The sequence below is a fragment of the Centruroides vittatus genome, unplaced genomic scaffold (genome assembly GCF_030686945.1).
Source record: "Centruroides vittatus isolate TY-2023 unplaced genomic scaffold, ASM3068694v2 contig_1697, whole genome shotgun sequence".
Classification (NCBI taxonomy): domain Eukaryota; kingdom Metazoa; phylum Arthropoda; class Arachnida; order Scorpiones; family Buthidae; genus Centruroides; species Centruroides vittatus.
In genome coordinates, this window is record NW_027121030.1 from 106,428 (window position 1) to 132,034 (window position 25,607).

Sequence of the window (25,607 nt, forward strand, 5' to 3'; positions counted from 1 at the left end):
GTTAGAAACAGATACAGTAAGCATAAACGCGTATAAATTTTTTCTTATTATACTTTGATACAATATGATATAAAATATTGATAAATAAAAATAAAAATAAAAATAAAACTGACAAATGACTTTGTTGGATTTTCCAGGCACTCTAACAGGAAGTTAAGAGGACATTTAGGAAGACAAAGTTACATGATTTTCAAATTATGCACGATATAAAATTTAAATCGTGACAAAAGCTTAATGGAGTAATTTTGCTGAATTATGAGAGAAGTTTCTCTGTTTAAGAGAATATTTATGTTTAAGCAACATTAGGGCACATAAGCACAAAGTAAAAATTGTATGTGGCGCCACCTTAATTTTACGAGAGTTAATTTAAAATTGTCATTTTATAATATATAATATAAATTAAAGACTTAATTGAGCTGAGATTTAAAAAAAAAAAAAAATTGTAAATGTCAATATCGACTAAAATTTTCATTAATCCGACTCCACTCGAGATTACGACATCCAACCTTCCTCTCTATATCCTCACCTCCTGACCTTTAACAACCGAAATTTAATAGTATTAATGCTCCATATGTAGAAATAATCTTGCCAAGTTTCAAAATTTTTGGTTCATTCAGGCGTTAGATATAATCGAAAATAGACGAACCTTCACACAATTTTGTAATAATTGCATTAGGTGTGTAATTAAAGTATATAATGAAAATAGACTAAATATGACGTAGAAAAATAAAGATTGGATTGGATTGGATTGATGGGATAAGGCAATGCAACACGTGGAAGATCCTTTAAGAGGGTGCCTCCCGGAAGACTTCTATACGAATCTATTTTAATATTGTCGTCATTAACACTATTCAAACTGTTCTACTGGATATTTTTAAAAGTTTCTTTTCATTCTAGACAACACGAACTGGTTTTTTCTTAAAGTCCCACGTTGATAAGTTAGGATCTTGAAGACGTTCTTTCGATTGAACCGGATTTCGTAAGGTTTATAAAGTATAAATTTATGAAATCAGTTTAAAATAGATTACGATTTTTATTGTTATTAGCTGAAACTTTCTTTTTTATTGCATATTTACCGAGAAAAGTGGATTTATAATCCAAAGGTTTCGAGTTCGATTTCCGATCGAGATGAATCTTGTGTGTGGTTTTGTTTATGTAGTCATGTATTTAATTGTTTCAATAGTCGACACAGATGTGGTTTATATTCTACGTAACAAATCCGATTTTCATATTATATTTAAATAATGTTTTTTTTTCAGATTTTGAAAACTATTTTCTGATAAAATATTTATATATTTCTTTTGATAAAAATATTGAAAAATTGTTCACCCCATTTCAGTTTGTGAAGCAAGGAATTTGATTCCAATGGATCCAAACGGCCTTTCTGATCCTTATGTTAAATTGAAACTAGTGCCCGATAACGGTGATTATTCAAAGAAGAAAACGAAAACGATTAAATCTTGCTTAAATCCTCAATGGAACGAAACAATCAGTTTGTAAGTATTTCGTGTTTTCATATTGCTTCGTCCTAATTTTCCGTATTTTAAAAATTTCACATATTTTTCAAGTGATCTGAAACCCGAAGATAAAGATCGTAGACTACTTATAGAAGTATGGGATTGGGATAGGACTTCGAGGAACGATTTCATGGGATCTTTGTCCTTTGGAGTTTCGGAAATCCTGAAAAAGCCTGCAAAGGGTTGGTTTAAACTTCTTACTGCTGAAGAAGGTGAATTTTATAATGTTCCTGTACCACCAGAAGGTGTGGATAGTTATCAACTAAGCAATGAATTGAAGGCATGGTCTTCGTAATTTTTCTTTTTTATGTTTTATAATTTTCAAATAATACATAAAAGTTTTTCTTCCACAGTCTAAACTTCCTCTGAGCTGTGAAAGGAAAGAGTTTTCAGAAATTACAGATATTCCTCATAATGTAGGAATGCAGGATGCTATCAGAGACAGTCACTTTTCTTTTCTGAAAGTACTTGGGAAAGGAAGCTTCGGAAAGGTATTTCTGTAATAATTAAATTTTTAAATTAAGATATATTATGCATACTAATACTCCTCTTTATCTTGGAAGGTTATGCTTGCAGAACGTAAAGGAACTGATGAATTGTATGCTATTAAAATATTAAAAAAGGATATTATAATTCAAGATGACGATGTTGAATGTGCCATGATAGAAAAGAGGGTTTTAGCCTTATCTAGAAAACCTCCATTTTTAGTACGATTACATTCGTGTTTTCAAACAGTGGTAGGTATAAAACTAACTGTTTTAATTAACTTAATGTAAAGTTTTCTTTAAAAAAAAAAAAAAACAGCAATGTGTTGCATAAATTTCACAGCAAAAACATTTAAAATTTTATATGGCGCCATCTATTACGATATTTTCTTAAAACTTTTTATATTATTGATTATTATAAAATGGTAAAAAGCTTAATTTCGAGGGTAGAGACGAGTTTTATAAAAAATATTTTAAAAATGTAAATGCTAATAACGAGTAAAATCTCCATTAAGTCCACCCCACACGAGATACGACACACGACTCACTCTATTTCTTCACCTCAAGCTTTAACCACCAAAATTTAACAGCATCGATCTTCCTAATACAAAAACTTTACTGCAAAATTTCAGAAATTTTCGACAAAGGGCACAGGAATTATCAAGCTTCAAAGGGAGTGAACAAAATAGCGCCTCCACACACACTAAAACCTATACATACAGAAAAAAAATTTTGTTTACATTTCTCGGCGTTTCAAGGTTCCCCGAATCCAAAAATATAAAAATCTTGAGGGCTCATTTTTGACCGATAGCCATAATTTCTCTGTTATATATAGCAGCAGGAAAGTAAAAATCGATGGAATTTATTATATTTTAAAATCAGTTTTCGGGTCAATTTAAAAGTATTTTTCACTTTAAAAACCGTTAAATTTAGAATTTGTCAGTATTTCAGTGGTTTTCAACCTTTCTGAGGCTGCGGAACATCATTCGAATACTTTTTATTACAAAGAGCATTAGTATCAATGTATTCGAAAATCAATAAGCAATTTTATGTTTACTATTCTCACGAAACAACGAAGCAATAAACTAATAAACTTTATTGAGTAAAATAGTAAACGTGAAACTGTCTACGAATAAACTTTGAATAAATTTGCAATAAAAACTTTAAAATTTTTTTTTTCGTTAAACACTGGTGGGAGAGCAATTTTGCTGAACACATTGGTTTAACACAAAGTTTATACAGATCTGTTATAATTATCTTTGATACAATATGTTACATGTTCAGTTAGAATTCTAACTGAACATGTAACATATTCTTTATTACGTTATTGATTCGTGAAAATTCTTATATTGAGATTTTAGGACCTATTTATCAATAAATTAATAGGGGAGCAAAAAGAGAAAATACTCTTAAGCATTATTGATATAATTGATTTTATACAGAATTGCTAACTTCTTTCCTTTTTAATAAAAGGCACGACTATTTCAATTAATTGTTGATTATTCAATGTTATCTTTCAGAATTTCTCTAACCAAGTTTGGAATTTTCTTTTTTTTGTAGGATCTTCTGTAGAGACTATATATACTTTTCATGAAATATCTACCACATTCAATGTACACAACAAAGTGAAGCCCTTGTCAAATTATACTCATTGGGCTGCAATTTGAAAAAAAAAATTGTAGATCTATCAATTCCCACTGTCGTCCGTCCGTTTGTCTGTCTTTCCTTAATCTCGAGAACGGGTTAGACAGATGAAGGACGTGACAAGACAAGGAAACTTTAGTGGCAGGAGGCTCCGATTAACTATATACGAACTTCCTATGCAAACCGAAAGTCACGTTAATTCAATTTAAAAATTTTCCTCTGAAAAGTGTTAGATATATGATCGGCACGAGTCCATTGCTAACGGAAAAGTATGATGTACGGGGGCGAGCCACTGCTAATTTGAGGTGGAGAGCGTATATTTTAAATTAAATTAATTAAAATATGATTAAAAATTGCAGCCCGGCATTGCGACCATGTCACAATAAATAATTGCTCGTTTGATAACAATACTTCAGCATTTATAAAATATAAGAATAATCTGTATGTGAATTAAACTTTAAGAATAATAAATAATTTATCGACATGAAAATATATTTTCGAACTACTTTGTAAAACAAAATTTAATATTTTATGATGTTGGAATTACCCTCTATAATATTTTCATCAGGTTTTGCTAATTTGCATTATCTGAGACATAAAATCAATGATATAACAATTAGACTTGTAGATAATTATATCGATTAATGTTACAGGTATTGATATTGTATGTAAAATTTTCAAAACCACATACTTAATAACCGAGTTTTTTTTTTTAATAAAAATGTATGAAAATTAACTCCATATTAATTATTCTAACCAAATAAACACTTACTCGAAAGAAGCCAAAGTTAACAGCAACATTTTTGTTCTAAAATTAGTTCTTTATTATTATTTTTAAAACAGAAATTTTTATTTTTTTTTGTCAGTCTTTATTTACTTCGAATTTCTGAAAATAATACTTAATATAATTTGAATACTCGCTTATTCAATAATCTTAACCCGTATATGCAGAAGCCCACCACTGAACACTAGTAGTTGTCCTGGATTCGAGCCTGACTAACGGGCTAGTCACGTGGAGTTTTTGGGTTTTCTATAGAAAGTCCTTCTGGAAGCATTCCACCTTTAGCAGATTGTATTTTAATTAAATTTTATAAAATTTAATTAAAATACTTCTTTGATTTTTTTTAATGAAAGTTTTTATTCTGCAGACCTTTTAAGCATTTATTTGTAATTTTGATTTCAATTTACTTGTAGTTTGTATCTAGTAATAAAGATTTTATACATTATTTATGCTATATAATAATAATAGGCCTAATATTAATACAGGATCGTTTGTATTTCGTTATGGAATATGTTAACGGGGGCGATTTAATGTTTCAAATACAACAGTGTGGAAAATTTAAAGAACCCGTTGCAGTGTAAGTCTAATTCCAGTTTTAGTAAAGTTTTATTGAAGATTTCACAAAAATTTCTTAACACTTTGCTTGCGTAATTAGGTTTTATGCTGCAGAAATTGCCATAGGATTATTTTTCCTACACAGTAGGGGCATTATATATAGGTGAGTACAAACACGAGTCGAGTGTATACAATAAAATTTCATTATATAGCACATTTTCCACATGTTTTCTTTTGTTTATGATTAAGTTTTCAACATGTTTAAATAGGATACTTAAGTTTAATTGGTGGATGTGTAAATAGTTATTTTTATTTCTCAAGAGATTTAAAGTTGGATAATGTTCTACTGGATGAAGATGGACACATTAAAATAGCCGACTTCGGAATGTGCAAAGAAAATATCGTGAGCGATAATACAACAAAAACTTTCTGCGGAACTCCAGATTATATTGCACCAGAGGTAACATATTTTTCTTTAATAACTTATTTTACAATTTATATACAGATTAAATGTCTGATTTATATGCAATATACTGTAGATCATTCTGTATCAGCCTTATGGAAAATCAGTAGATTGGTGGGCTTATGGAGTGTTATTGTACGAAATGTTAGTAGGACAGGTAAGATAAAAATGTAGTATTGTTTTTACTTTTCATAAAGTAAGTTGATAGTTATTTTAAGAATTTTTGTCAAATTAATCTTCCTATGCATGTCTTACACCATCTCAATTCAGATTTATAAACACAATTAAATTATGGTATGCTTAGTTATGCAGTTAGTTAATTATGCAGCTGTATAGTACTTAGTTTATAATATGGTAATGTCAAATGAGTTTGAAGTATTAACGAAATAATAAATATTCTTAGTCTAGTTAATGATTATAATTAGCCCTAGCGTTATTTTTTTTTTTTTTTTTTGTAAGTGTGAGATTTTATTAATACAAGTTTTAATAATTACATAATGAAACCTTAATGAAACAGATTTCATATAAGACAGAAATATTTGTAAATAGAAATTTTCTTTTGTCTGATGGAACAGAATTTATAAGTTTCATATATATTTCAAGAAACATTCACTTAACTCTCCTTAAATTCAAGATAATATGGCGCATAAATTCATTCCGCGAGAAAAATAATTAATGATCTTAAACATAATCTTTACTTTTTTACGTATTTAATTGAAATATATTTGTCGAGTTCGTTCATAATTTGTAATTAAATAAACTTGGAATTACTAAAAACATTGAAACATGAGAAGGAAATTTACAAAGATGCACTAAAAATGTTATATATTTTCGAATGGCCGATTTATTTACACGCTTAACTTCTCTCGTTTGACAATTAATCAGCAAAATCGATAGAGTTGATTGACAAAAATAGACTGCTTTTTCCTAATTTAATTGACTCGATCAGTAAACGCTTTTTTCCTAATTGCCAGCAGCGAAACATGCTTCAACAACTTTTATTTCCATGTATTAATAAAATTTCTATTTACTACTATTTAATTTTATAGAATTCGAATGTAATTGTATTGCGTGTTTAAATTTGTAATAATTTATATACATATGTATATACTGCAAATTATTTTACGGATATTTTTTGAGTATTTCGATAGTAAATTGCGTCTAATTCCGATGGGAAATTAAATGATACATGCACAAAATCACCTTGTTTACCAAGTTATACGAACCCGATAAACTTACCAAATTGCTTATAATTTTATAAACAGAATGTAATTAACCTGAATTGTTTTATTAATTGTGTTTACCTCATAGATACCTCTATAGAATATATTTTATTGCGCTAATATTTTAATAATAATTCATTAAATAGACAGAAACACAGTCAAAAAACCTAAAATTACTGTTTAATAACTTGTATGCGGTATGCATAAGCGTGTTATAATTTTTTCCTGACCCAAATTACTTTAATTTTTATTCAGTTTGTATTCTAACACATGAAACAACGTCACAGGTTTTATATTTATTAACTAGCAGGTAGGCGCGGCGTTGCTCAGGCAAAAGTAACGATAGCGAAGATTAAGATTATTACGTTATAGTCACAAAAGAAAAAGAGTAATTTCATCAACGAACTAAGTATTTCTAAAGAAAGGTCGAATTTCAAATTCGAGTGTTCTAATATTGTTCGATTTTCACGACGAGTTCTGATTATATCGTTCGATTTTCATCGAATGTTCTAAAGAAGAAAGGTCGAGAAAAACCAAACTAATGTGTTTAAATTTGAAAATCGAATATGTTCTAACATATTACTCTTTTTCTTTTTTCTTTTTTTTTCCAGAGCCCATAAATCTTGCACGTCGCTTTCTCTTGTTCTCCATTGTTACTTCACACGATCATCGTTACTTAACACTTTGGTACTTAAATTTGGTACCCTATCTGTGTACCAAATTTCAAGTTTCAACTCCTAACCGTTTTAGCGAAAATTAAGATTATTACCTTACAGTCAACCTTACCCGTTTTCACAGAATGCAAGAATTGGGTCACCTCTGTTTCCAGATTAATTACAGAATTTTTAAATGGGTCTAAAAATATGTTCGATTTCCCGCAAAAACAAAAAAACTGCAACTGCGTCTTGCACATCGCTTTCTCTTAACAATTCCATCGTTACGTAACACTTCCATTGTTGACATTTGCATTGTTTCTTAACACCTCCATTGTTACTTGACACTTCCATTGTTGATGGAAGTGTTAAGACTTAATCCTGTCCCCGTGGGGAGGAATTTCGAAAAATTCCTTTTCAGTGTGCGTTCTCATGACGTACCCTAACTATGTACCAAATTTCAACTTTCAACTCCTAACCGTTTGGGCTCTGCACTGATTATTATTATGTTGGGTTAAGTGAGATATACTCGGTTAACACCGGTGGCTGTGTACTATGCCGGACCAAAGTCAAGGCATAGTAACCAAAACAGAAATTAAAGAAGTGTATCAGTGTGTGTGTCTGTATTCAGGAATTTTCTCACAATATGACATGTATTCAATATAGTGGCTTTCTGTAGTGTGATGTATGTGTTTCTATTCAATTCGAAGTCTATGTTATCAGTGATGGATGAGGAAGTGTCTGTAGTATCATTAGTGGTAATTGTTGTATGTGTGTTATTATCAATACTTGTTGCTGGATTATCCTGACAGGTTACACGATCTTCATTAATGTTAGATGTTTCTGTCTGTTGATGTATTTGATCAGCAACCTGTTGTTTGATAAGTCCAAGTGTTGTTTGTGAGATAAGGTTGTTGTGTATAATTGTTCTTTTTTGATCAACAACCCTTTGTTCGGTAACAGTGAGGTGAGGATATTGTTGTGTGAATTTATGGTGTAGTTGTTGTCTGTATGCTGTCATGTTTGTTTCGAGTTTTGTGATAATGTAATAATTACGGATGATAAACTCGTTCATTTCTACTGTCCATTTCATCCGTTGGCGTGGTTTTCCAGCCTTTGTGGTCTGTGGATGCATTGCCACAGAAACACCAAGGCTGGGTTGATTCCTCACATCTGTTGAGGGCATTGCAGTAGCCATGCTTGGGCCGGTGCTGCTTTCGCCACCGGTAACCAAGGGAGACTGTGGCCTATTTTTCGAACGTGAGCCTCTGCCTAACCCACGAACGCGGACCTTGTTAACCCGGGCGTCGTCCGAGCCGGTATCATATTCAGATCTGGTTACTACCATGATACATATCTCCACAGAATGTGGGTGTGTGGTCACTCTTAGCTTCATTTCTCCCCATAGACCTTACTGGCATTTGTGTCCCTACCAGGAGCTTGTGCTCCAGCCTGCATTGCCCTATGGATCAGTAAATTACTGGGCTCTCCCACCACGACCAGGTGGTGACCACAGGAGAGTTATTATTATTATTATCATTATCATCATCATCAACGCGTCTCGATTATATATATAGACGAGCTAGCCAAGATTTGGTTTGCTGGTGAAGAAGACCATCAAAATTATTTAAATTATACATTTTTAAGTCGTGGCAAAGTAGAAAAATATTTTAAAGTACATTCTGTACATTTAGCGACTTTATTTCTATGTGTAACTTGCATAAGCAGCACAACTATCCACTGAAAACCTGAATAATGTTTAAAATATATTATCCTTATTATCCTTATTTTTGTAAATACAGCTAAAGATGTGCAAACCGAAATCGCGTGGTATATTTTCCTTTTTGTCAGGTTTCCGGTTTATTCGGGTTCCGTTTTAGACTGTACAGGTTTTACTGTATCTATATATATAATCGAGACGAGTTGATAATAATAATAATAATAATCAGCGCAGAGCCCAAACGGTTAGGAGTTGAAAGTTGAAATTTGGTACACAGTTAGGGTACGTCACGAGAACGCACACTAAAAAGGGATTTTCGAAATTCCTCCCCACGGGGGTAAGGGACAGGATTAAAGCTTCTATATACATTATCGAGACGTGTCCAAACGGTTAGGAGTTGAAAGTTGAAATTTGGTACACAGTTAGGGTAGGGGAGAGCGGGGCTACAAGTTCCGTTTTTTAATTAACCTTATATTTTGTTAAGGAAACATAATTCTAGCATAAGTATTAAGAGATTAAAATTTAGTAATATATCTAACTTTGCAATAAATACAGTTTTTGGGGTTGATTTTTTGTAACTTTTTTTTTATAATTGATAATACAATACCTAAAGTCGGAAAGTAACAACTTACCCCGGTTCGGGGCTAGTTGTTAACAGGGTGGGGCAAGTTGTTACAAGGTCTATGGAAGGTGTAATATGTAAAAAAAAACAATAATTTATTTAATTAAGTATGTATTTAAAGACTAATCAATAATATCTTATTAATAATTAGTTGTTTTTCTTAAATTTATTATAAAGAAAACATTTTCACGTTTCAACATTTATAACTTTTACTTAAAGAAAAGGGAGAAAGGAACATCCTTTCCATGTTCTTGTATAACACCAGAAGTTGCAGGCAAATTTACAACTCCCGATGACCCTGGCTGATCCAAGATTTGTCTTTCGTCAGTAAAGCTTACATTTAACAAATACTCTGCTAACTTGTTTTCCTGTTCTTCAATAAAGACCAATCTTACTTTTTTGTAGCCAATCGCAGCGTTTTCTACTCTAGATTTCAACTTGTTTACAAATCAATATAACGTCATATGACAAATATCTAATTCTCTGGCAACAGTTTTTATTTTTTAACCATCTTTAATAACTGCATCTGCAGCTCTTTGCATCAACTCCTGAGATACAGAACCCCGTGTTGTTTTTCGAATATAAGACCGCATACTGCAAAAGGAAAAAAACATTATTTTTACTGCATTACCGGTACAGATGAACTGGGGCAAGTTGTTCCAAGGTCACAACATGCCCCCAAAGAAGGGAACATCTAGCCCCGATAACACATGGGTTCAAAACAGCAACTACTAGATTAGGTTACGAGACATATACAGTTTTAGCGTAGTATGTCAAGATACTCAATATATTTTTGAATAAAAATACCAAACAACTAATCGCTAATTATTTAAATTCGCCAGATATACCAAAAATATCCATCACGAAAATATTTACTTTTGTGGATCAGCGACGTACAGGCTCTTTTTCCAATGTACCGGACGTCACTGGCCTGATTAAGATAGCTGCCGTCGGTGCGCAGAAACGTTCGATTTCATGACATATTTACTAATTATATATATATTTTTTCCTTGTGGAGCTATTTCAATCGGAACAACTTACCCCGGGAACTTTTAGCCTCCGCTCTCCCCTACGTCACGAGAACGCACACTAAGAAGGGATTTTTCGAAATTCTTTACCACGGGGGAGAAGGACAGGATTAAGTCTTAACACTTCCATCGTTGATGGAAGTGTTACGTAACAATGGAAGTGTTAAGAGAAAGCGACATGCAAGACGCAGATGCAGCTTTTTTCTTTTTGCGAGAAATCGAACATATTTTTAGACCTATCTAAAAATTCTGTAATTAGTCTGGAAACAGGGAGGACCCAATTCTTGCATTCTGTGAAAACGGGTAAGGTTGACTATAACGTAATAATCTTAATTTTCGCTAAAACGGTTAGGAGTTGAAAGTTGGAATTTGGTGCACAGTTAGGGTACCAGATTTAAGTACCAAAGTGTTAAGTAACAATGGAGAACAAGAGAAAGCGACGTGCAAGATTTACGGGCGCTGGAAAAAAAAAGAAAAAAGAAAAAGAGTAATATGTTGGAACATATTCGATTTTCAAATTTAAACAGATTAGTTCGGTTTTTCTTAACCTTTCAGGAAAATCGAACGATATAATCAGAACACGTCGTGAAAATCGAACAATATTAGAACATTCGATTTTCAAATTCTACCTTTCGTTTAGAAAAACTTAGTTCGTTGATGAAATACTCTTTTTGTTGTGACTATAATGTAATAATCTTAATCTTCGCTATCGTTACTTTTGCCCGAGCAACGCCGGGCCTACCTACTAGTTCATTGAATAATCCATTAAATATCTATGTTGTACAAGCTCTTTTATGCTAATTTATTGAATTATGTCGCCTCTATTTATTTGTTTTAATTCCATTTCATTATATCAGTGCTTTTTAGTATTTTCATTCAAATCAGCAACATTATAAATAAGTAAATATAAGTAAATGTAGCTGTGGAAAGTAATTTTTTTAATGTTATGTTTTTAACGGGTTTCTTTGTAGATTTTGTTTCACTTTGTTGTTTTAAATACTTAAAATAATTAAAAATTCTCTGTTTTAGCCGCCATTTGATGGTGAAGACGAAGAAGAATTATTTGCTTCAATTACGGATCATAATGTATCTTATCCAAAGTTTTTATCAAAAGAAGCAAAAGATGTTTGCAAAGGGGTACGTACTGTACTGTACATTTGTAGATAAACCGTAATTCGTTACATTACAGGAATATTTTTATTAGTATATTTATGTTAACATGGTAAAAAACTTCAGTTTTCTACGATAATAACCCTTTAATGTAAAATAGAATTTTCTACAGTACATTTAAAGATTATTTAAAGAAACTGTATAATCTAAGAATTATTGTGGAAATTCAGACATATTTATATTTTAAAAATTGTTGTTTGTGTAAGTCCAGGAAATAACCATTTTATACATACAAAGAAATGGTTTTTAAAAGAGAAATTGACCTTATCTTTCCTCTCATGTGAAAGTTATCTTACTACTACTACTTACAGGATTTGGAAGAGTTAAGACTCAATTCTTGTCAGGAAATTTCGAGATGAAGTTGTTCCCTTTGGAATTCCTGACAAGAATCGAATCCGGACTCTAATGTGAAACTTATTTTTCTTCCACATGGAAAACGAGAAATATATTTATCTGAACGATGTTCGTCAAAAGAAGTAAGAAGACTGATATTTCAATGTACTGCTTTAAGTAATCGCCCTTCAATAAAAGAAATTTCAAATAATCTTCAAAATCTGATATTTTTCTACGATTTCCTTTAAATTTCGGAAATATTTCCTGTTAGAACATGAATTTTTATATTTATTTTCTTATATACTTACTCCAAAATAATTGATTTTGATAACGAATTACCCAAATTATCTTTTGATATATTTAAATATGAATTATCATTTCTGATTTTTACAGTTTTTAACAAAAAATCCAGCGAAACGTCTGGGTTGTGGTCATTCCAACGAGAAAGATATCAGAGGTCATCCTTTCTTTAGGCGTATCGATTGGTTAAAGATAGAAAGTAGAGAAGTACAACCACCTTTTAAACCCAAAATTGTAAGACATTTTTATTATTTGTTATAAAAATAAGATATATACATATATATTTTATAAAAAAAATCTGGAACAAATTTTATTGTTATATTTCGTATATCTTTCTTTATCTATTCTCTTAATTCGAAAATTAGTTTCTTTATTTCCACCCTGTCATGCTACCCCATATTTTCATAACTGGTTCTTTCAGAGAATTTTTTATTTTTTTTTGATGAAGTAAAAAATTTATTTTGACATTTTAATTTTTCGGTTAATGTATTTCCTTTAGTCTCTCTTCCCTTTAATGTAACTTATAATTGTATCGTCGGTATTTTTGAGCATTGATTCTGCTAGCATGCGCCATTTTAATATAAATTTATATGAACGCCATTATAAAATTGGGAAGATACAATCAATAAATTATAAAATAATTTATATTAGTTCATGTTTTTCTAATATTTTAATCGTGCGATCAAGTATAACATATTGAACATGTACTAGATATAAGTTGTTCGTCATTAACAAGTTTATAAATTCATTCGAAGACAAATTACTGTTATAAAATATCGAATTTTGTTTATGAATCGTATGTTTAAACTTACTTTTAAATTTTTATATGAGTTTACTTTAGTGATTTTAAGCTGTCTACAATACTGTTTTAGTAAGAAAAATGCCTGGAGTAGAGGTTTAAAAGTTAATTTATTCTTTAATTTTCAATTTATATTCGGCATTTATTCTTGCTGCTTTTTTGTTTAGGTGCTTTCAATGGCGCAAGCTAGTAGCAAACACTAAAACAATTCTAATCTTGATGTCTGTATTTAAAACAGGATCCATAAATAAAATTACTTGATAAGATTACTCGTCATAAATTCTTATTAAAAATGCTTAGTGAGTCACTATCAATGCTCTAACTATGTAAAAACACAGTGATAATATGAAACTCGTGTGATTTTTTCAACCCTTTTCTTAATTTTAAATTTAGATTTTATATTTACATGAATATTGAAAGGGATGTTATTACTGACGTTGTTTTTAATGTCTTCCAAACAGAAAGATTCAAAGGCAGCAGAGAATTTCGATCCCATCTTTACAAACGCCAGTATGTCTCTGACACCCGCAGACGAAATGGTGGTGGGTAGCATGACAGGGAACGAGTTCCAAGGATTCACCTTTGTCAACCCGTTTTTCCATAATCAAAGAACAAGTGAAAAAATATAAACTGAGATCGTTTCTATATTTTTTTTTTCTTTTGACCAATTTCAGCATGGACAATTTGCCTCAGTCCTCCTATCCACAGTTCCAGTTTGAAAGTTTGAATCCATTTTACACTTTATCCTTTTGGCTGCACCAGTTTTTTGACGAAACGGATTATTCTTTATTCTCTCCCAAAAACAAAAACAAAAGAAATATATATATATATATATATATATTTGGAGAGTGTAGGCGACATGAATTAAGCTAATGTAATTTTAAATTAGAATGAAATCCGCAAAGGTGTCAAGAATGCATTTATCACTTACTAAGCGTATGAATTAATATTTAAGGTCAATGGAGGTCGATTCGTTTGAATTTTAATTTATATTTTAATCCGAGGCCTTTTCTGTCGTTCGAAATTCCAAAAATACGAGTGGAAACGAAATTTTAATAACTAAAAAATCAGGATTGCATCACTCTATACATTGAAATTTTTAAGGACAAAACGAGTCAGTCTTTTATTTCATTGTTTTTTTAGTTATATATGTTATTATAAGTGTGCCAAATTTATGGGGACGAAACCCATTTTTTATATCTTAGATCTGCTTCTGATGACAATCAGGAAGAAGCACTGTGAGGACTTCCGAGTGCTCAATTCAATACTCAGCTTTTGTTAATTACGGGTTTTTATTAATAATAATAATAACACAAGGGGTAAAAAATATAGTAGAATATTGTTCATATTTTAAACAAATTATATATACTCAGACATATACACACTCATATACACACACAACACATTGAACATAGATAAAAACAATAACGGGATATATATGTATGTGTACATAAATAAATTTGCTCACTCAAGTTAAGAATGAAATTTTAAAATCGATCAAAATAAATTTTAAAAGAAGAAATATATTAATATAAAATTATAAAAATATTTTAAATTATAAAACACGTGTAATTTTGGGGCTTACTACATTAAAAATAAAACCCTTTCGGAAGACCGATTGTGCCAGGCTCAATAAGGAAACAGAATCCCAATGATGCTCTTTAACTTCCAGATGGACATTATTATCCGAGGAATGCTCCTTAAGTGCTTTGTAAATCTATATACCCAATTAATTTTCACTCCGTGTCTTCCATTGATAAAAAAAAAAAAAAAAACCTCACCGTATGAACGGCTACTCGACTGTACCCAAAATACCTGAAGAAAATATACTAGCTTTTACCTCTTTACGAAATGCTCCAGTCAAGCAGCTACGCCATGTTCAATACGGGATTTAAGGGGCGAAGCCAAATAGCTTTAATAAAATCGATGTTTAAGAAATTTTTTGGATAGAAATCTTCGCTACTCACATTTCCTAACTTTATGCACACTCACATTTTGTGTGAGAATCTTGTTAATATTTCTTTATACTGTATATTGTAAGACGATATATTGTGATGTGTCCTAAAAAACATAAAAAAAAAATTTTGGATGAATTTTTCTCTTTTACCCAACCCAGTTTTTCTCTCGCATTCTAAACATTGTTCTACGAGATCACATGTTACCATCATGTATTGTTTTTCAATAAATCATTTTTTCTCAAGTTGAATATTGAATATTTTCACTCTTAAATGTAAAAAGACACTAAATTTTATCAGGCGAAAACAACCCGTTTATACCAAATATTATACATAGAATTTCATGTTTTATTTTCAGAACCATCCTAAGGATACCTGTAATTTTGACAAACAGTTTACCAGCGAAAAATTGGATATGACTCCTAGTGATAAATTATTTATTATGAATATGGATCAAACGGAATTTCTTGGATTTTCATATCTTAATCCGGAATTCGTGGCTCACGTTTAACTATGCATTTCAACAACACACAAAATTTCTTAAGCTTCTTTAAACTAAAACGTGATTTTTATGTGAATTTTCGGAGTATTTTCGACCAATTTTACTTATTCCATAATCGTGTATGTAATGTCACATATTTTCCATTATTTATGAGTTATATACTTATTTATATGAATTATTTAAGAATATATTTATTATATTAATTTTTTCATTAAAATATTATCGAAATTCCATTAATTAATTGTAAGAGCCAATTTGCATTTATTGTTAATATTAAAAACAATTATTTATAATCAAGAAATTTAATTGAAAAATGTTCACGTGGATTTGGGCAATCCATCGCCAAATTTTAGAAAAAAAACAACAAAGTGATAAAAGACTTAAAATTTGAATGTTAAATTTTTGATTTTCACTTTATCCAGTTGATATATTTTTAAGAATTTAGCGGGTGATTGATGATAGATTTTCCTCCATTTTTTTTTTTTTGGATATTGCAAAAAATGGATGAATTTTTGGATAATGCAAGAAGTTTTAATGAATTTTTGGGAGAAAGAATATTTTGGGCAAATTTTTTGGATGATGCAAAAAATTTAGAAGTTTTTTTAATACGAGGAAAAAAAATTGGGTAAATTCTTAGATAATGCAGTTTTTAAATGACTTCTTTGGATGATGCAACATGTTTAGATGAATTCTTTAGATGATGCAAACTACTTGGATGAATTATTTGGAGAAATTCTTCGAATGATGAAAGAAGTGGAGGAGCATAAATAAACTGTAGAATATGGAGCGATAAAGTAAAAATACATGAAATTATCAATAAAAATTACTATGCATTGTCTGCTTTCAGCCATTTAACGAAACTGACGCATCTTTGAAGATTCTATTTTCTTCCAATATTGCCGCTATCCAAAAACTTTATAATAAAAATTGTTGTGCTTCGTATAATATATACAGCTATATATATCGAGTTTTATATCCTTTACACGTTTGAGCTACATAAATATCCGTCCTTATATATTGATCTGTCTTTATGATTAATGGAATTCTAATATCTTAAAATAAAAATTAATATAATAAATATAATAATTTTTGAAGTATTTTTGCATGTATATGTGGAAAATTTTCATCTCTAAATCCGTGGCGATATTTAAAAAAGTTTTTAAATCGATGTTGTATATAAATTTTTAAAATACTTCAGATTTATTTACGGCTTAATAAATGGACTTAAATCTCTTTTAAATATATATAATTCCTGTAAAAAGTGATATAAATAAATTGTAAGAATATTCAAAAGTTCTGCGTTTGTATTTTAATCCGATAAAATCAATTATATAAAATTTAATTTTAATACTTAATGGTACTTTTAAAACAGTCTCGGATGACGGAAGAAGGCAATTCATGTGGTGAACGTGCACAATGGCATGGGTACTTCAATGATATGCCAAAATGAGTGTGCCTCTGGGAGGACTTATATAGAAAACTGCGCCCTATTTAGATGTATGTTACGTGAAGAAAACGTGGTAAATTCCACGTGGTTAGCCCGCTTGTTAGGCGCGACCCCGTGACCAATTACTTTCGTGTAGTTGTTATATCCATTCTGCCACTAGAGTGGCTTGTTGGGAATTAATTAAAGTTCTAATCATTAGTTAATCGTGTGTTACGTTTATGTAGCATATATGTAAGAGAGCCGAAACATTAAAGGAGTCGGCGTACCATTCTGGGCACTCGGGTTCGAATTCTGGTCACAGTCTCAGATTTTTTCATATCTTGTTTGACTCGGATACGTTGACTAATTCAGCCATCCCACTATAGCTCTAACGAATTCTGGAAAATTAATTAATTTCAGGTGCCAAAAGTTTCATTTAAATTGAATTTAATATTCATATTACCAAGCGATCTGCCAGATTATCCATCGAGTTATATTAAGGCTAACTACTTAGGTGCAAATCAATTTGGCTAGAGGAATTTAATATTGAACAAGTATTTTAAATAATAATAATTGATGGAGTTTATTCATCCTGTAAAGAAAAAAACCAATTATGCAATTCGATATTTTCGCGCTCATACAATACAGGGTGTTTCAAAAAGGGCTTTACAACTTTAAAAGCATACAGAATTAATCAGAAGATGTACAGTACATGTCCCCTATGCCAAGTGATTTAGCACAGTTAAGAGAAAGTATCATCCATGCAGTCGCTGATATTGACAGTGATGATGCTGGGACTTGTATGGCAGGAATATAGGATTGATGTTCGACGCGTCATTAGAAATAGACATATGTGAAAATTCGAACCCGACAGAACCAGACACTAGCAATAAAAAATTTTATTGTTTGGTTCCCACGGAAAAACCATGAATCAGAAGGAACAAAATTCGAATAGTGCTGGTTGGTGGAAGAGAGGAACGTGACCGAGATGATAAAAAGGCGACGCGCGAGGAAAAGGGGGTCGATTACGTAGTGTCCATTATACAGTGTGTGCGCGTCCCGACGGCGAACGACAGGATACCCGAGGATATCTTAAACCTGCATCAAGACCGATTCGGATCACGAGGTATGACTCCCCAAATTTGTGTACACTCTCCCTCCGCGTACGCTAACTCTAGGCGACGGCAGCTCGCCCCTTTGTAACTTTAGCTCTAGTCTTAATAAATTGTTGTTGTTTTTATACGTTGTTCATGTCCTTTATTTGAGTATCGGCGCCGCTCTATCGTCGGACCCATCCGCTTCCTCCACTCGCACAGAACGCGTAACGCGTAACAAACCCGTACCGCCATCTTGACCGTGGGCAGGTCTCACCAACCTGTCAGCCGACAAAAGGAGGTGCAACTCCGTCCACCTCCCGGCGCACCCACACATACAAGGTATTGAGAACCTGTAAGGTACAGACGAAACTTGAGAGATTCTCTACATTATTGATATAAATCGTTCTGCAATGTCTGCTTTCTCTATTACGCTATCGAGAGCCAAAATCCCAGAGGGACTTATGAATAATTCAGTATATATATATTAAATCACAAATAAGGAATACAAACTAATGAAAGATAAAAAATAATAATAATGAACAAACATTTGTATTTCTCAGATTCTCAACTGTATACCTACTTGTTTGTTTAGACATATATATATATATATGTCTAAACAAAAGGGTGCAAAAGTAGGTATACAGTTGAGAATCTGAGAAATACAAATGTTTGTTCATTATTATTATTTTTTATCTTTCATTAGTTTGTATTCCTTATTTGTGATTTAATTTGTACATAAGAATACATGTGTTTTTTCTCCCTGTTTTCTCCTTGCATGTTTTTTCCATAATAACAACTGTATACCTACTTTTGTTCTTCGTATATACAAAGGAAAGCTGTCAATAGGCCATCAATAAATTTATTTGTCTTATTTACGAGGATTTTAAATTTATTTAAGAGGATTTAAATGCGTATTTATATTCTACTTTTGATAGTGCAAAATACCTGATAACAAGGGCGTCGCCAGCCAATGGGCCAGGGGGGGCAAGATGATATAAATTGATAGAGGATATGAATTGTATGTAGGTAAAATAAAAACGATTCATAAATTTTAAGAAGCTTAAGATTATTTTAATTAAAACATAATCTTCTTGGGTTTTTCGCGCAGGAATTATAAATCGGGCAATAAATGACTTAGCATTTAAATAATTTTTTTCGCATGTCTAGGGAGGGGCAACTGCCCCTCTGCCCCCCTCTGGCGACGCCCTTGCCTGATAAATTACCAAAACATTCAATGTGAATGTCACAAAAAAATGCAATTTTATATGTCAGAAATACAGAACTGATTACTATAAATAAACGCATCAACCGATTATGTACAGTGCAAACTATCTTTGAGATAACCCCCTTAAGAACAACTCACATGGGTTAGGTCTAGTGACCATGGAGGCCATGGAAGAATAGGTGAGTCATCGTGAGAAGCGCGTCCAATCAACGACCAGTTGGTTCAGCGATAAGGTGATCGCGACATCCGAAAGCAAGTGTGGCGGACTCCGTCTTGTTAGAAAATGAAGACTTCGCTATTGTGGCTCTAACGTGGCATTAACCACTGTTGTAGCATGTGGGCCACAGGTCCCATCGTGAGCTTAGCGCGTTCATTTTGCGAAGTTTATCGGAGCGTTTTCTCTGTGTTTTTCGCTGCTTTTCTCGTAGTGCTCTTGGGAAAGTGACCTACCTCCAAGTGGTGTGGCCCGTCAGTACCTTTGTAATGGAAGCTAAAGGTAGTTGTGTTTATTTAGCCTTTTTCAAGGCTACTTCTTTCTAGTGGTATGGCTGGTAAGCGACCACACATGATTGTCCTAGCCCGGACAGAGGGAGAAGAGAGGCTCGAGTTAGAGTCGTAAGATGAGGTACCGATCCCGTCAAGTAGACAGGAAGGTCAGCAGGGTAAAAGGCTTATCGCTGCTCAGAAGATTTAAGATGAAGTACATGAGTACTTAGTGACCAATTCTCATTCGAAGAGCAGCACAAGGGATCATATTTCCCAAATACTGAGAAAAGTTGAAACGATAATAGAGATATTTACTGAAGGAGAAGACATCAAGATGATAGCAAGTACACAGAAACAGTTAGAAGACATTAAATCAAATGAAGACAAAAGAAGAGGAAGGTCGTATGCCCAAGTCGTGGCCAGTACACCTTTGGTCAACAAAAGAGTAGTAGAGCCTAAGGAAGTGGAAATAGTTCAACCTACGGACGGTACCGGAGATGCTGAGAAAACCAAGCAGACAATAAAGGAAAAGATAAAGCCCCATGAGCTGAAAATATGAGTAAAAGGGCTCAGGAAACTAAGAAATGGAGGTATAGCAATAGAAGACAGTAAAAAAGAAGACTAACAGAATCTACAGCAAGCAGTGGAAGATATCCCAGCCATAACTGCCCGGGAGCCAAAGAAAAGGATGCCCAAGGTAATAATACACTCAGTTCCAAAGGAGGTGGACAAAACGGAGATTGCAGGACTAATATACCAGCAAAACGAAGATTTACAATAATGCTACGAAAATCTGAAGGAGTTCGAAAAAGGCTTTATCGCAAGGTTTGCCCTGGATAGAAGGACAAGACCTACTTCCAGCTGTGTCGTGGATATAAGACCCTTAACACGGACCAAGCTTTCAAAAATTGTTAAGTTGAATCTTCACTAGGTGAGGTGTCCAGTGGAGGATTTCATCCCTATTGTTCAGTGCTATAACTGTTGTAAGATAGGTCACTTTGCGCGTGACTGAAAGCAAGAGACCCCCCACATGCAGTCAGATACAGAGAGTGCCCCAACAAAAATATGGTAAAGATATGTTGCAACTATAGACAAGAAAAACCGACGGATACAAAGCATAATGCCCTAAACAGGAAATGTCCGATAGTACAGAGGGTAAAGGCAATCACTATCAGTCGTACAGACTATGGAGACGGCTTAATTTAATAATATCGAGGAAATAAGAATAATACAAGGAATCTTACAAAAGGCAATTTTCAGCCAATTCGGTGTTAAATAAAAGGATGGAGTCTATGGATGTGACTCTTCTTCGGGAGCCTTTCACGGTCAACAGCGGGGTGGCCTACGTAAGTAGAAGGATGCTGGTTCTTCGAACCGAGGTGTAAAACCACAAGCCACTATAGTTGTGTCCTCCACGGAGATCGATGTTCAGTTCCATCGGGATGTCAGCGGACCAAATTGTGTGTGGGGTGAGGTAATTGTTGCTGGCCGCAGGATAATAATGGTTAGTGTTTCTAGGGTCTTTAGGGAAGACCTGACCGATACGTATGACAGTACAGTGGTGCCTCATATAACGTACTTAATCCGTTCCAGGTGCACGTCTGTTAAGTGAAACGTCCGTTATACGAAACGCATTTTCCCATAGAAATACATGTTAAAACATCTAATTCGTTCCGCAGCATAAAATAACCGTACTGTATCATTAAAAAAAATAAACATGGGGTGCGTTCTTTTATTCCTCCGCGTAACTGCGCGAGCGACATCCGTTTAAAAATTCCTGCGGAACGCGTTCCTAAATTCCGGTGGTAGTGCGCCCCCGTCGAACGGCAAAAACGGCCGCTTGTAGCAGTAGTTTACGGTGGAAAGCAACATGGCGTCCTCCATGGCTCAGATTGTTTTCTTTCCGGGTCCATTATGTGGTTTTATGAATGAAAATTTAGAAATTGTGAAAGCGCGAGTTAGCGCACGCGGTGATGTAAGTGTCTTTACGAATTTTTTTCGAATGGTAGCCGGCATTCTAATTTTTTTCGTGGCTATTTTGAATGCTCTTTCAACAAATAAGCCATTTTATGGTTAAATTTTACAATTGGGACCACTCTTTTGCCTTTAAAAGCCCATATTTTAGAATTATAGATTCCTCCATCACGATACTATCGATAGTGCGGGCGATGCCATCGTTCTTTCTTTCACTGTCGTTCCTAAATGCCTACAAACAGCAGCGCACTTCCGTAGTAGCAGAGACGCAGAGAGACCGCTATCAAAGAACTCACCCATGGAGCAGTCACCAATTATGCCGGAAAGTCCGTTGTTCGCAGCCGTCTGTTGCTGAAGTCACGTAACGGCCAAACAGAAAGTCCGTTGTTCGCAGCGTCCGTTATTCAAGGCGTACGTTATACGAGGCACCACTGTATTAACAAAGTAATGAATGAATTTCAAGGCCAAGCAATTATTTTTGGCGGCGACTTCAATGCCCACTCCCCTATTTGAGGAGACCCCACCCATGATGTGGATGCGGACGAGTTTAAGGAATTTTTGGCAATGCATGGCTTACATGTGGTAAACGATCCCACCTCTCCATCAACTTTTGACGGCCCAAGGGGCCGCAGTTGGATCGATCTAACGATCTGTAATGATGAAAGCCTCCTGTGGATTTGTGATTGGAAAGTGGAAGTAGGGTGGAGTCTCAGTTACCACTCACCCATCTGCTTAAAATCAGGGTTCCAAAAAGCGAAAAAAAGATCAATGAAAGGAGGTATGACGTCAATAGGACGAAGTGGGATAAGTTTCATACTCGTTGCGGAAGAGAGTTGAGGGAGATTATGAAGGATAATAATGAAAACAGAGAGGAGGTCATAAGAAGAATAGAAAAGGCCATTGATAAGATAAATGAGATTTGTAGCGATTGTATCCTGCTAAAGAAGCGGACTAAATACGTGGTTCCATGGTGGAATAGGGACCTCTCCTTTATAAGGAAACAGAATAATAAGTTAAGAAGGCGGTACCAACATTGCAACATTCCGACTGAAAGGGGACGAAGGAAAGAGACATAACTATGATTTGAAAAGTTCTACAAAGGAAAAATGAAGGAATATAAGATCAACTATTGGAGGAAGTTTTGTGAAGAGAATTCTAGTAACCCGTGGAACTTCTACTTTAAATTGTGCACAGGGAAACTGAAGAATCGGACTATCACTTCAGCACTAAAAACTTCTACAGGCTACACATCATCGTTGGAGACCATCTCTTATCTATTTGATAAATTTTTTCCCAGGGATAATAGAAGTGAAGACACAAATATACATATACAGATAAGAAGGAAGGTCGAGGAGTATTTAGGAAGCATTGCATTGCAAAATTGCATTAACATGATAAAGGCTAATAAGGCTCCAGGCGAAGGCGGCATAGATATTCAAATTGTCAAGGTTATATGGGAGGCCTGCCCAAACATCTTTCTGGATATATATAATAGATGTCTCCATTATGGGGTTTTTCCGAGGAAATGGAAAGATGATCTAATGATCAGACGGATTACATGGCACTTGGAAAACGAAGCAAAGATCAGTAAAGCCCAGTTTGGATTTAGGGCTCAAAGGGCTACTGAAGATGCCATCAATAAGGTTCTCAAAGACATAAGGGAGACGTTAACAGGCGCCAAATACGCAGTGGCCATCAGTTTGGACATAAGGGGTGCATTCGATAATGCCTGGTGGCTAAAGATTTTATGGCAACTAAGAGTAAACAATTGCCCAAGAAACCTGTACTACTTGTCTAAAGACTATTTTACTGAGAGAATCGCTACTTATAATCTTAACTTCTTAAGAATTAAAAAGACCTTGGAGAGAGGTTGCCCGCAGGGGTCCAAGTCAGGCCCCAGTTTCTGGGTTATTCAATTTGATACAATATTGCGTAAGATCCTGGATACCGGCACCACTGAGCCAAACATCTAAGCACATGCAAGTATTTCAAATCAAAAAGCTTCTAAGTGATAATAAGCTGTTTGACAGCATCAACTTTGAATGGGTCCGTGCTCATGTTGACACTTACGGAAACGAGAGATCCGATTGTTTGGCAAAATAAGCTGTACATAACAAGCAAGCAGTTTATGATATTATTCCAAAGAGCTGGTATAAAATGACACTGACTAAAGGAACCATCGATAAATGGCAGGAGAGTTGGACATCGAGTTCAAAAGGTAGAAAAACTTTTGAACTCATACCAAATATCGAGGAAAGGCGATATCATCTGAAATGAATAAAGTATGATAATCTTCCTCTCCGGGTATGATGGCCTGGGGGCGGTTCAGCCTAGGCACACACGTGGAATGTGCTTGTGGCAATACACTTGAAACAATGCATCATTTAATTTTTGAGTTCACGCAATGGCAATATCAAAGAAAAATTCTGGAATTGGTCCCTTTGGCTGAGGGGCTAAGTTGGCCCTGCAACCTATATCATCTCATAAGGAAGGATAGTACCTATACAGAGATTCAGAATTTTTCAAGAAAATTAACAAGAGCAAAGTCGCTCGATTGTAATTTCATTCCTGGGCGAGTTGCCTGGCAGTGTGCCAGGCAACTCGCCAGTGTTATTAATTATTTCTACTTTGTTACTATTATTTTGATTTTATTACTGTTGAATATGTATGGTTTTAAGAATTTGAAAAATTTTTAAATCCCCGTTGTGCAACAGCGGTGTGGGGAGTACTGATCCCTGTATAGGGAAGTGATGACCCCCTAAATAAAAAAAAAATGTAGCATGTCTAGATATGCGGTAGTAGTAAGTTTTCTCCACGAAGAAAATGGGATTGTACACGTTCGAAGAGGAAACAGCATAAAACACATTCAATTTAAGATATTGTACTTGTAAATTTTTGACGAAATTTCACGAAATTTTAGAAGATCGTATCAAATTTTATAAATAATGTGACGTCATCGACAACAATTAGTTATTTCGGTGATTGTTAACGAATCAACAATGCAAATGCCATTGTTGTCGGTCGGAATTCAGTTTTGGCAGAATATAGAACATATTTTTAGACTCATCTAAAAATTCTGTAATTAGTCTGGAAACAGGGGAACCTAATACTTGCATTCTGTGAAAACGGGTAAGATTGGCAATAACGTAATAATCTTAATCTTCGCAATTGTTACTTTTTGTCTGAGCAACACCGGGCTTATCTGCTGGTACTATAGAATGGTACTGTAACAGCGCTCTCGCTGTGTCGACGACGGGTATTATCGACTGCCATTTTACTTTCACAATTTATGTATAGATACCTGCCTTATTATAACACATGATCGTAGTACTTATTGAGAAAAACAGGATTAATTTAATTTTTCAAGTCAAATAATTCAAATCGATCAATGTTTACACGTAACGCGTGACGTATTTATCCGAATGTCGAACAATCGAAATAAACTAATTGTTCGAATTTTCTATTGTTGGTCGCCATCTTCAAATAGAAATTTTCTCGTTTTTTTCCTGCTTTTTATGAGATTTTTCTAAAGAATTTTTATTATAAATGAACTTCAGTAAGTAAGTAAATTGTTATTTATGATTTATAGGAAATTAAAACAAAATTATTGGCGATAAAATGTTAAATCGAAACATATTTATAGTTTTAA

General features: G+C 33.5%; 1 protein-coding gene across 3 annotated transcripts in view; it reads left to right on the plus strand.

The window, feature by feature from the left end:
* LOC136969051 (protein kinase C, brain isozyme-like) overlaps positions 1–16,008 on the plus strand; it is a 56,579-nt gene extending 40,571 nt beyond the window's left edge. For 2 of the 3 annotated variants that reach the window (XM_067263133.1, XM_067263132.1), the window contains exons 6-16: positions 1,340–1,496; positions 1,569–1,797; positions 1,871–2,008; positions 2,081–2,254; positions 4,913–5,004; positions 5,083–5,145; positions 5,304–5,442; positions 5,522–5,602; positions 11,721–11,828; positions 12,588–12,728; positions 13,755–15,499. In XM_067263133.1, coding sequence (XP_067119234.1) covers positions 1,340–1,496; positions 1,569–1,797; positions 1,871–2,008; positions 2,081–2,254; positions 4,913–5,004; positions 5,083–5,145; positions 5,304–5,442; positions 5,522–5,602; positions 11,721–11,828; positions 12,588–12,728; positions 13,755–13,922 — 1,490 coding nt within the window. In that variant the 3' untranslated portion in view covers positions 13,923–15,499. Of the gene's footprint in view, positions 1–1,339; positions 1,497–1,568; positions 1,798–1,870; positions 2,009–2,080; positions 2,255–4,912; positions 5,005–5,082; positions 5,146–5,303; positions 5,443–5,521; positions 5,603–11,720; positions 11,829–12,587; positions 12,729–13,754; positions 15,500–15,606 lie in introns of those variants that run through there. The other variant, XM_067263134.1, reaches the window with a different exon arrangement.
* The last annotated feature ends 9,599 nt before the right edge of the window (positions 16,009–25,607 follow it).